Source organism: Mytilus trossulus, chromosome 1, assembly GCF_036588685.1.
Source record: "Mytilus trossulus isolate FHL-02 chromosome 1, PNRI_Mtr1.1.1.hap1, whole genome shotgun sequence".
NCBI lineage: Eukaryota > Metazoa > Mollusca > Bivalvia > Mytilida > Mytilidae > Mytilus > Mytilus trossulus.
Genome location: NC_086373.1, coordinates 78430318 through 78443742, shown reverse-complemented (window position 1 = coordinate 78443742; position 13425 = coordinate 78430318). Strand labels below are relative to the sequence as shown.

General features: G+C 30.2%; 1 protein-coding gene across 2 annotated transcripts in view; it reads left to right on the top strand.

Annotated features, from left to right (window-relative positions):
- The window catches only part of LOC134686176 (zinc finger protein 277-like), a 40717-nt gene extending 28476 nt beyond the window's left edge, over nt 1–12241 (top strand). Inside the window, exon 14 of one of the 2 annotated variants that reach the window (XM_063545861.1) lies at nt 11750–12241. In XM_063545861.1, coding sequence (XP_063401931.1) covers nt 11750–11942 — 193 coding nt within the window. In that variant the 3' untranslated portion in view covers nt 11943–12241. The remainder of the gene's footprint in view (nt 1–11749) is intronic. The other variant, XM_063545853.1, reaches the window with a different exon arrangement.
- Nucleotides 12242–13425: the final 1184 nt, after the last annotated feature.

Here is a 13425-nt window from a genome sequence, read left to right as displayed (position 1 = left end):
AAAATCATAAACTAAAATCACAAAATTGCAATAATAAATGCACGCAATAATTTCTGAATTTACAGTACTTAGCAGACCCATTTGTCAATTTAGCCCTTGTATAGCCCCTTTACATGGTATTTTAACAAAAAGTAACAGTTTTATATACATGTCATTAGTCAAAGGACAGTTAATTATATTTAATTACCGGTATCCTTTAAAAACTTAATGGCCCATATGGTCTACAAGAAGACATCTATTTTGTTTATAATTTGCATTTACAAAAGCAGCCATCTTTTAAAGTGAAGTAATAAAAAAGGTATGATGTTGATGTGCCTTGACAGGGCGTTTAATAGAACCAAGAGTGTCGCTAATGTTAGGTTTACCACAATATACTTTGTTGCGATGTTTAGGCCATATTTTTACATCAGATATAATTATTTATTTAGTAAAAATCTGCTTCATAATTTTGCACCTGCACATAATGATACACAACATATAATTTATATATGAGCCTCCTGCTAAGTAGAATGATCATTTTGTTTGAGGAACAAGGAGGAGTCTTTAGAGTTTGAGCGAATTACAAAAACTGTTAAAAATTCATTTCCTAACAATTTCCTATTTTTAATCTATCAAATCTACATTATCTACCTGTTATTTCTAAAAGTGTGGTTTTATATTAGATTTTGTATACTATTTTTGCAAGAATAGGCAAGATGTAATTGCCTATAATTGCTTATATTCATTTGAACTTGGTGGATAGTTGTCTCATTGACACTCATACCACATCACTATAGCCTTAATTATTTTGTAAGCTTGAAGCTTACCCACAGATTCAGAACCATCATGATAGCATTCTTTTTGTGTCCATTACCTTGCCACATTTTTTCAGCATTCTTTTCTGAAACTGCTGGCAACAAATGTTGGCAGAAATATTGTGTATGAAAGGCAATCTTTTCACTAAGGCAAAAAGTATGACCACCAAATGGAATTCTTGACTCCTAGTGGTCAATATTGATAAACAAATTCTGATAAAATGTATCCCCAAACCATTTCAAACTATCTATGGAGTAATGAATGATTAGGAGACTCCTTTATTTTCTAACTAATTTTGTTTCATTAGGATGAAAAACATGGTTACCTAGCACAGATTTAGTTTCCAATGGTTTTGAGATTGGATTTCAAACATGACATTTAGATTGCCATTGAACTCTATGAGAAAGCACATATTGTTCTTTGCCTTTGTAACGGCTTGGCCAATCTGAAACAAACTTGCCAGCTTATGCGTTGAAGTTGATTTAAATAATTGTCAAATATTCTGGTAAGATGTAAACAGATGTCTGCGCTTTAGTCTGGTTGTTGTCTCCTGTACATGTTTCCAATTTCCATTCTCAATTTTATAGCAAAACATAACACAATGTATATGCTATTCAAAAATTTAGAAGTTATTCATTTCATTAAGCCCTGCATAATTTTCCTCAATGAATTACAATATGTTTCCAGACATTACCTTGACCAAACCCTACATATACTTAACCCCGGAATTTTAGTGCACATTATCACTAACATAAGAATTATAAAATTTGTTTCACATCCTAAGATGATTGTGTTTTCATACTTTATAGTCTGTTAAACGAGATTTTAATGGTTTCATTTATAAACATTCTACCTGTATTGTTATAAATATTTAAAATAGTTGAGGTTTTACATCCACTTTGACAATAATTTAACTATTTTATCGGGTAACATATGTAAATTATTTAATTTTCTGCATAATTATCTTAAAGGTGAACACTTAATTTCATTTTCAGTATATCTAAAGCATTTTTTTGCATGATATTTAAAGAAGATTTCTTAAAGTAAGTCTGGTTAATATTATAATTTACTCAATTAAATTCTAAAAAAAAAGAAGCCTATTTTTTTTTCCTAAAAAAAGCCAAAAGACATTAACTTTAAAAGAATATAATAACTTCTTACAAAAGCAGAAACTATGTAATCTTCAGTTTAATTCTATATTAATAAAGCGTCGCGTGTATCAGCCATACAATAAAACTAACAATTACTGCTAGTTATTGGTCTCTTTGTAAAAATTATACCTTAAAAACTATAAAAGGAATTTTATGACTTTCCTTTTAATGTGCCTACAGAATCTAAACATTATTGTGAAATAAAGGTTTAAATGAGTTTGAATGGCAGTTCATTTATGTATTGAAATGGACACTTCGACGAGCCTTTGTCAGTTTCATCGAGTTTTATGACCAAATCCATACATGTATTAACCAATTTTACTTGAACAAGTTTTAATTTTATTTAAATTCTTACCAAATTTGTTTTAAAAGAATTATGTATAATTTTTCTTATAGATCTCAATAAAATGATGTCGCTATAAAACACCTGTTTCACATTTATAAGTAAAGATTGATTTTAATATCTTACAGAACTTTGTTAAACTACCTCTGGATTATAATTCCAGTTTAATACTAGAATATTGGCTAACAAATACTTTTTTCAGCTATAACATTTTCTCATCAGTTTTACTGTTATCTTTCAACTTTCAGTAACTGTGGTATTATCTAGTATTTTGATCAGTTTTACTGTTATGTTTCAACTTTCAGTAACTGTGGTATTATCTAGTATTTTTATTAGTTTTACTGTTATCTTTCAACCTTTAGTAACTGTAGTATGATCTAGTATTTTCATCAGTTTTACTGTTATGTTTCAACCTTCAGTAACTATAGTATTATCTAGTATTTTCATCAGTTTTACTGTTATCTTTTAACTTTCAGTAACTGTAGTATTATCTAGTATTTTCATCAGTTTTACTGTTATCTTTTAACTTTCAGTAACTGTAGTATTATCTAGTATTTTCATCAGTTTTACTGTTATCTTTCAACTTTCAGTAACTGTAGTATTATCTAGTATTTTCATCAGTTTTACTGTTATCTTTTAACTTTCAGTAACTGTAGTATTATCTAGTATTTTCATCAGTTTTACTGTTATCTTTTAACTTTCAGTAACTATAGTATTATCTAGTATTTTCATCAGTTTTACTGTTATCTTTCAACTTTCAGTAACTGTAGTATTATCATCAGTTTTACTGTTATGTTTCAACTTCCAGTAACTGTAGTATTATCTAGTATTTTCATCAGTTTTACTGTTATCTTTTAACTTTCAGTAACTGTAGTATTATCTAGTATTTTCATCAGTTTTACTGTTATCTTTTAACTTTCAGTAACTGTAGTATTATCTAGTATTTTCATCAGTTTTAACTGCAATCTACCATCTTTCAGTTACTGCAGTTTTATCTAGTTAAGTGTTGTCAATAGTAACTTCAATCTACCATCTTTCAGTTACTGCAGTTTTATCTAGTTAAGAAGTGTTCAATAGTAACTTCAATCTACCATCTTTCAGTTACTGCAGTTTTATCTAGTTAAGAAGTGTTCAATAGTAACTGCAATCTACCATCTTTCAGTTACTGCAGTTTTATCTAGTTAAGAAGTGTTCAATAGTAACTTCAATCTACCATCTTTCAGTTACTGCAGTTTTATCTAGTTAAGTAGTGTTCAATAGTAACTGCAATCTACCATCTTTTAGTTACTGCAGTTTTATCTAGTTAAGAAGTGTTCAATAGTAACTGCAATCTACCATCTTTCAGTTACTGCAGTTTTATCTAGTTAAGTAGTGTTCAATAGTAACTGCAATCTACCATCTTTCAGTTACTGCAGTTTTATCTAGTTAAGTAGTGTTCAATAGTAACTGCAATCTACCATCTTTCAGTTACTGCAGTTTTATCTAGTTAAGTAGTGTTTAATAGTAACTGCAATCTACCATCTTTCAGTTACTGCAGTTTTATCTAGTTAAGTGTTGTCAATAGTAACTGCAATATACCATCTTTCAGTTACTGCAGTTTTATCTAGTTAAGAAGTGTTCAATAGTAACTGCAATCTACCATCTTTCAGTTACTGCAGTTTTATCTAGTTAAGTAGTGTTTAATAGTAACTGCAATCTACCATCTTTCAATTACTGCAGTTTTATCTAGTTAAGAAGTGTTCAATAGTAACTGCAATCTACCATCTTTCAGTTACTGCAGTTTTATCTAGTTAAGAAGTGTTCAATAGTAACTTCAATCTACCATCTTTCAGTTACTGCAGTTTTATCTAGTTAAGTAGTGTTCAATAGTAACTGCAATCTACCATCTTTTAGTTACTGCAGTTTTATCTAGTTAAGTGTTGTCAATAGTAACTGCAATCTACCATCTTTCAGTTACTGCAGTTTTATCTAGTTAAGAAGTGTTCAATAGTAACTGCAATCTACCATCTTTCAGTTACTGCAGTTTTATCTAGTAAAGTAGTGTTCAATAGTAACTGCAATCTACCATCTTTCAGTTACTGCAGTTTTATCTAGTTAAGTAGTGTTCAATAGTAACTGCAATCTATCATCTTTCAGTTACTGCAGTTTTATCTAGTTAAGTAGTGTTCAATAGTAACTGCAATCTACCATCTTTTAGTTACTGCAGTTTTATCTAGTTAAGTAGTGTTCAATAGTAACTGCAATCTACCATCTTTTAGTTACTGCAGTTTTATCTAGTTAAGTAGTGTTCAATAGTAACTGCAATCTACCATCTTTCAGTTACTGCAGTTTTATCTAGTTAAGAAGTGTTCAATAGTAACTGCAATGTACCATCTTTCAGTTACTGCAGTATAAAGATTTGTCAGTAGTGGTAATTTTAATCTACCAGCTTTCAGTTACTGAAGTCAAATCCATTTTTTTTTGTCATCAGTGGTATATGCTAGCTTTCAGTAACTGCAGAATTGTCTACTCATGGTTTCTGTTATCAGTTAGTTCTTTTGTCTTTAGTTAATTTTGTGTTGATTTAGTTCTACAGTTGTCTCTGTTGAGTTTATTCATTATGCAGACAGAATCTGGGCGAGCTAATGGTGTGAACGGGTGTTCATCCAACCATAAGTTGACCTCTTCTAGATTACTTTATTCATTCACTTGCATTGTAGGCTTGACAATGAAAATGAATGAATGAGAATAAAAAGAGTTGTGTATTGAATTGTATTATTTCAGAAACTACTACGGTATTCTTTATTCTTTAAGTTGAAAAAAATATTTTGCAAATTTATTTAAGTTACATGTTGTTTTCATTATTTTGTTTCCATAGTTAAAAGGTTTAATAGATGTTTTGCTTTTTCAAGCATTTTCTTATCTTTTATTTTCTTAGAGTAGTATTTAGCCTTCAATTCTTCTTGAGAGTAGTATTTAGCCTTCAATTCTTCTTGAGAGTAGTAATTAGTCCACAAGTTTTGTTTGCTATTTTGTAATATTCTCCTTAGTATTATGGATTATATGTGGTGACTTTATTTAATGTGATGAAATAAGAAAATATTAAAAATCTTGCTTTTTAATGACTATTAGAATGAATATGCATTTAAACACTGGGTGTAAAGAAATTCTTGGAATTACAAGTCAATTGAGTATTTGCCTGACATGAACAATTTACGTTTTTTTAAATGGTCAAAGTGTATACTGTTAGATGAGAAGCAATATTTAATCAAGAACTATCTTTGTGTATAGAAAAGTGATCGATCACCTCACCGATCATTATTGAGAAAGCTTTTATGATCTAATTGAATTATTTTGTTGGTCTCAAGTGAGGTTTCATTACATATCTGTGTTACTTATTGAATTCTGTCAATATAAAAACTTAATTGTGACCGTAATTTGAAATCTTTAACAACGCCTATCAGCCCTCAACTTCTACACCATATCTGTCGATCTTTCAGTCTTTGTTACCTGTAATATTGCAACAATCATTTATATCGTATGCTTCGCTTAGTTTAAAATTAAATCAAAATTTCCATTTCAATTTTGAAAGAAAACAATTAAAAGTCTGAAGTTAATATCATTTAAGATCTTTATAGTAGTGCTTTGTAGTATTTTATCGCTGACAGATATTTGATAATGGCTCTTTACTTTACAGCACACATAAACCCCTCTGTCTGATATACAAACTTTTACAATTTGTCTGCTCAAATTTAACTTCATCTTTTTAACTGAAAAAAAAAGTTTAATTTTAAAATTGCAGAGCACTTGTGGTGAGGGTGCGTCAGATAATCAAATTGCAATAAAATATGAATAAAGCAGATACTCACGCTCTTACACTTTGGTAAAATTAAATAGAATTTTATTTATACTGGTACATGCAAATAAAGGTGTTCTTTCTTTTATATATCATTAAAGCAGTATCAGAAATTCCCCAAAAATATGAAAACTATTAACCATCAAACTAATCTCATGTGTACATCAAAAGTTTTTTGTTGATAGATTTGTAATACATGTACTTTATTAAAAAAAAATGGGGCAGCTGACAATTTAAAAAAAAGCAGAAACTCATGAGTTAAAATTACAAGATCTTAAGGAATCAACCATGCTTTCAACTTTAAGTGATAAACTATAAAGCCTTTTAATGTTTTATAATATGCAGTGAAGTTATTCACTCTTGCACATATTTCTAATGTAACACCAGACAAAATGTTCTAACAATCAGCCAAGGCATTCATATATGGTGCTAAGCTGGTTCTAGTGGATCTGATAAATGGATAGCTTTATACCCCATTAAAAGTACAGACCCCTAAAAGGGAAAATACAAAATGAAATAGAGATTATTAAGTGCAGTTTTTCATTCAATAAATGGGTCATATATAATTTGTTGTATATGAATTGGTGCTATCTGTTTTTCTATTTGTTTTATCCTACTGTCCTCCATTGTTCTTGTTGCTTGCAACAGGAAGCCTGAATTCTATAGAAGAGAGCAGTGAAGTGTTTGTATTGTCAACAGTCAGAGGTCTTTTCCCATTGTTACAGTAGAGAACCTTATCCATTGGTGCAATATATACTCTATCTAAGTTATCTAAGCTTGATCTATTGATATTAAAATTGCCACCTATAAAACCTTAATTTACAACGAAACTCCAATATCAACCACATAAAATTAATGTTACAGATCAGATTTCTTACTGGGTGACTTTACGGGTTGACGTGATCCATTCAATATGAGGACAAGTCAAAAGATATCCACATAAAAGTAACCAGAGATGGGGTTTAGTGAAAGAAATCTGAGGTTAAGACTTGTCGTCTTTATGTACAGAGCTTGTCATACCTAAGATATTGCCTGTGTTCATCAAGTTTTCTCCTATACGACCCTCATTTACATATGAACAAATTCTCACTTTTGATCTTCTACTTATTTTTGTAATAGTGAGCCCTCTGTCTTCTTAAATCCAGACATTTAATTTCTGTTAAGACTTGGTAAGGTAAATAAAATGACCTAGTATTTTTTGTTGTTTGAAGTTTTATCTGTTGGGATGTGTATTTTGTTACACCTGTGACTTTAAAGGTTTAGTGCTCACCTGACAAATTAGATTCAAATTAGTCAATTGTTAGGAAGGGCTAAAGAAAAGTCAGGAAGAAGTGTATTTAATTTGAGTTTGAATATTAACTGTTTTGAAATTTAGTGTGAAGGTTTGGTTGTTATGAGCACACAAAGAGGTCTTGTTTCACTTTTTATCCATATAAGCTGTAAGGAATTGATATCTGAAGTAGGTAATCTTGACGTAAATATCCAGAAAGTCATGTTTGTTTATTTAGTGTAATGGTCATTTGTTTGTTAAAGTGATACATAAATAACATTCTTTTAGTGTTTCATCATGTTATTTTAGGGTCCGAAAAAGTACACATTATAAGTTAATTTAGAGAAAAACAGATTATGTTTAGATTAAAAGCAGGCTCTATATTTGGAGGCTGATTTATTATTTTAAAGTGGAAAAGAATAATGAAATGCAAACATCAGTAATGGCATTGTAAGGAGTAATAAGGACTGCAAGAATCATGGTTGTATTATATAATAACAAGGAAGACTAAAAAATATCATTCACTAAACAAAGCTTATAAGTCTTTGATACAGTATATGTCTAAAGATTGTTTTTTTTCATTAAACTCTGTAATTTTTAGTTTTTGAACTTATACAGAATGAACTTAACATTTTCCTATACTATTCAACATTTAGAAATGTATACCGGTAGGTCGTAGGACTCCAGGTGCAGGAAATTGTTTTTAGTTATAATTACAATTTTATGAGAATCATTTCATAAATATATATACATGTATCTTTATAAATTTTATGAATAAAACTTATTAAAAGGAGATATTTGGTTTTAAAATGTCAATGAGAAAACCACACATTTAAAGCCAAAAATACAAACCAAATGCACTGTAGTACTTCTAGATAGTACTGGTTTGTAAGATATGATATACATAATTCATAGTCCCAATGCCAAAAGTTCAAGTACTATCAAAGCATCAGTAGCCTTTGGGTATTAGCACCTAAAGACATCTTATAGTATCAATTATGATGTGTGGTACACCATAGCAAATGCTAACAAAAATAAAGCTAATATATACCGTGCTTTATTAAATAGCTTCAGGTTTTATATAACAAAGAATCTCCCGAACTTGATGATGGGTGACACATATTTTGTCAGACCACAAAATCTGATAATTATTTAAATTGATGCATTATTCAAATCAATAACTGTTTGTACGTCGCAGTATTTGTCATAGTAACTTTATGTTGATTGTATGGGGTAAATTCTTGTTTAATAAATCCTGTTAGATCAAGCAAAAAGAGGGAAATTAGTTTTAGAATTAATGTACACTTCCCATATCACCTGTATATCAATATAACTTTATGATCCGTGTTTGTCAAAATATGTTCGATTTCAAATTGATAACTGAGTAGATGAATGCAGTCTTTTTTATTATTGTATTCATAAGATCATGTCTGTGTGTTTTCTCAGGATTTAATTTTTATTTATTAGTCCATAGAGCTCATAAGGATTGAATGGATCTGTTATTAAAATTTTAAAATTTAATGTTGTAAAATGATTACATAGATAAATGTAATTAAAATAAATTTTTTCATATCTAGCCAAAACTGCTTTATTTTTCTTATAAGTGAGTTTTAAACAGGATACACAAATATCTATTGAAGATCATATAAATACATATGGAACCATTTTTTGATGTCTATTGATATCTTTTAATTTGTGTTTTTATGCCCCACCTACGATAGTAGAGGGGCATTATGTTTTCTGGTCCGTGCGTCCGTTTGGTCGAGGTAGTTTTTGATAAAGTTGAAGTCCAATCAACTTGAAACTTAGTATACATGTGCCCTATGATATAATCTTTCTAATTTAAATGCCAAATTAGAGTTTTGACCCCAATTTTACGATTCACTGAACATAGAAAATGATAGTGAAGAGTCAAAAATTAGTTTTATGGTTCAATAAAATCAAAATAAATTATTGCCATTCATTATAAACAAATTTCTATCAAAACTAAGGCTCAAATAGATATAGGAAGATGTGGTGTGAGTGCCAATGAGACAACTCTCCATCCAAATAACAATTTAAAAATTAAACCATTATAGGTTAAAGTACGGCCTTCAACACGGAGCCTTGGCTCACACCGAACAACAAGCTATAAAGGGCCCCAAAATTACTGGTGTAAAACCATTCAAACGGGAAAACCAACGGTCTAATCTATATAAATAAAACGAGAAACGAGAAACACGTATATATTACATAAACAAACGACAACTACTGTACATCAGATTCCTGACTTAGGACAGGTGCAAACATTTGCAGCGGGATTAAACGTTTTAATGGGCCCAAACCTTCTCCCTTTTTCTGAAACCACAACATATAAAAACATACGATAAAATATCAATTAGCAGACTTAACTCAATCAAAAAACGTATGATTAAAATGTTTTATATTATTTATCTTGACAATAACAACGTACACACATGTTGGCGTATGAATACACAACGTCAGAGTGGGTGTGTCGCCATCAAAATTGATAACATTGAAAATAAAATTAATAATTTCAACCCATCAGAAGACAGTAAATACACAAAATTTATTTATTATTTTTTAAATCAATGATTTGGAAGAATGTTGAATAGCAAAGCTGTTATATAATAAACTTTCATTAAGCTAATAAAGAATGAAATGTACTACTGATACTGACTGTTCTAGAGATATATCTCTCAATTACTGACATGGACAATTATAACACCATTGTCCCACTGACATATTTGTATAAGCAGGGGCGGATCCAGCCATTCTAAAAAAGGGTTCCCAAGCCAGGATAAAAGGGGGGTTCCAACCACATGTCCTCATTCAAATGCATTGATCATCTAAAAAAAGTTAGGGTTCAAACCTCACGGACCCCCGTGAATTTGCCACTGGTATAAGTAACACTGTTTCTCTCAACCCATAAACACTGTGTAGCAGAGACATATCTGTGTCAATTTCAGTGATTCAATTCCAAAAAACATAAACACAATTTAACAGTGACATATCTGTAACAATTGCAGTGATACTATTTCTAAATACTATATTAAAATGACATATCAGTATCAAAATGCAGTTATACTTTTTCTAAACACATAAGCACAATGTTACAGTGACATATCTATAATAAGCAAACTTACATTGAAACTATTTCTAAACACTTAAACACTATGCTGCAGTGAAACTATTTCTAAACATGTAAACACTATGTTGCATTGAAACTATTTCTAAACACTTAAACACTATGCTGCAGTGAAACTATTTCTAAACAAATGAACACTATGCTGCATTGAAACTATTTCTAAACACTTAAACACTATGTTGCATTGAAACTATTTCTCAACACTTAAACACTATGTTGCTAGAAACTATTTCTAAACACTTAAACACTATGTTGCAGTGAAACTATTTCTAAACATTTAAACACTTTGTTGCAGTGAAACTATTTATTAACATGTAAACACTATGTTGCAGTGAAACTATTTATTAACATGTAAACACTATGTTGCATTGAAACTATTTCTAAACACTTAAACACTATGTTGCAGTGAAACTATTTCTAAACACTTAAACACTATGCTGCATTGAAACTATTTCTAACCACTTAAACACTATGTTGCAGTGAAACTATTTCTAAACACTTAAACACTATGTTGCATTGAAACTATTTCTAAACACTTAAACACTATGTTGCAGTGAAACTATTTCTAAACACTTAAATACTATGTTGCAGTGAAACTATTTCTAAACAAATAAACACTATGTTGCAGTGAAACTATTTCTAAACATGTAAACACTATATTGCAGTGAAACTATGTTTAAACACATAAACACTATGTTACAGTGACATATCTATATCAAATTGCAATGATACTATTTCTAAACACATAAACACAATGTTGCAGTGACATATCTGTAACAATTGCAGTGATAGATTTTCTAATTACATATACACAATGCAATATTGACATATCTGTAACAATTGCAGTGATACTATTTCTAAATACATTATCACCATATATAATAATTGCAGTGATACTATTTCTAATCACATTAGCACAACGCTACAGTGACATTTCTTAATCACTGTCAACAGTCAAACATTATGTCATAGGCCAAACCTGTTTAAAAGTACTTTTGTTGCTTTTCTTGTCCCTAACTCTGATTTTCATATGAAAGCCAATGGTACTGAGGTGGTATTTTCAATTTTTATTTTTTTTTAAGTTCAGTGTCCTTGTTAAAGTCTTTACTTACGTAATTAAAATCATGCTCATTTTTTTAAGCAACACTATCAACAACGTTTATGCATTGATCATATTCTAATACATTTTGTATATCGATTTTTGCAGGTATTTCTTCCCAACATATGAAAATGACAATTTATTATGTCAGCTTGAAGATGATGACAACGATCAACAGATGAATCAAGATGGCAGCACTACTAGTTGCCATGGTAATGTGACTGTAATAGCCGAAGACAATCCTGTAGAAAACACAATCTTAACAGATGAGAAACTAAGACGTGAAATACTAATGTCATAGTTTAAAATGGTGATGTCCAGACTATTAATAGGAGTCAAATCTTACTGTGATATTGATTACTGAAAAAAATGTTACTATACATACACATAAATACATTTGTTTATATAGGAGATATTTAATGCATTAAAATTATAACAGACCCATATCTCTGATTTCTGAGAAAAAAAAATGTGTTCCCTTAACATTAATTAAGGAAGAGCGCATTGATCCAAAGGCAATAATTTTCATTTACCTTATGTCACAGTAACAGGATAGTCTGCCTCCTTGCTGATCTGAATGACAAACTGTTCGTCACCATTTAATAGAATTTTAAAAACAGTTTCTTATTGGTTGCACAAGTTGCAACATATGCATTGGAAAAAGTGTCAATGATTTTTATTGACCGCCTATCTGACATTTATTATCGTTGAAGAACTTCTTTAAGAATGGACTTAAAAATAACAGCCAAAATGAACCTCACTAGAAAAAAATGCATTGAAAAAAGTATCTGTCTGAGATGTTTTTATGTAGAGTTTGTGTTTAATAATAAGGGCACTAAAAATACTTTAGTTCTTGTAAGTTTCAGTGTGTTCTTTTTGATATTGGATTGTTGATCTTATTATGGCTTGGTTGATTACTGGTTAGTTTGTATACATGATTTTACTGTCAAGAAGAGTGACAAAAAGAAGGTGTGTGGCAATAAATTAACACATATTATGTGTTTATTTAGATATTGAAGAACAGAAGCAAAAGTCCAAAGTAAAATTTGCAGAACACATCAAAAAACAAAAGAATGAACAATACAAACCTTCATCTGAATGTATTGGTAGAAACAATTATTCACTTATGGAACTTTGAACTCTGTAGAATTGCCTATATTTGTGTTATGTAATATTTTAGAAAATTCAAGCTCTCAATAACATCAATCATATCAATAACCCTACAAGGAACTGATTAATTAAGTTTTGTGAGGGTTTTGCAACTGTGACTTGTAAATACATTTTACTCTGCATCTGCATTGTCAATACAATTCTTCTAACGAGGATTATTGTAACTAGGAACTAAGTCTTAAAATTGAGAATGGAAATGGGGAATGTGTCAAAGAGACAACAACCCGACCAAATAAAAAACAACAGCAGAAGGTCACCAACAGGTCTTCAATGTAGGGAGAAATTCCCGCACCCGGAGGCGTCCTTCAGCTGGCCCCTAAACAAATATATACTAGTTCAGTGATAATGAACGCCATACTAATTTCCAAATTGTACACAAGAAACTAATATAAAAATAATACAAGACTAACAAAGGCCAGAGGCTCCTGACTTGGGACAGGCGCAAAAATGCATTTCTTTTTCTTTTTTTAGATATATAGGCGCTCATGAGAGTAAATTGTTTGTTCCTTTACTTTTTAAAGAATTGTGCTCTTTGATCTTCAAAATGTCTTATATGCCCAGCACCAACATGTGACATACATATGTATTATGCCTGGACTGGTAGATCCTGCTAT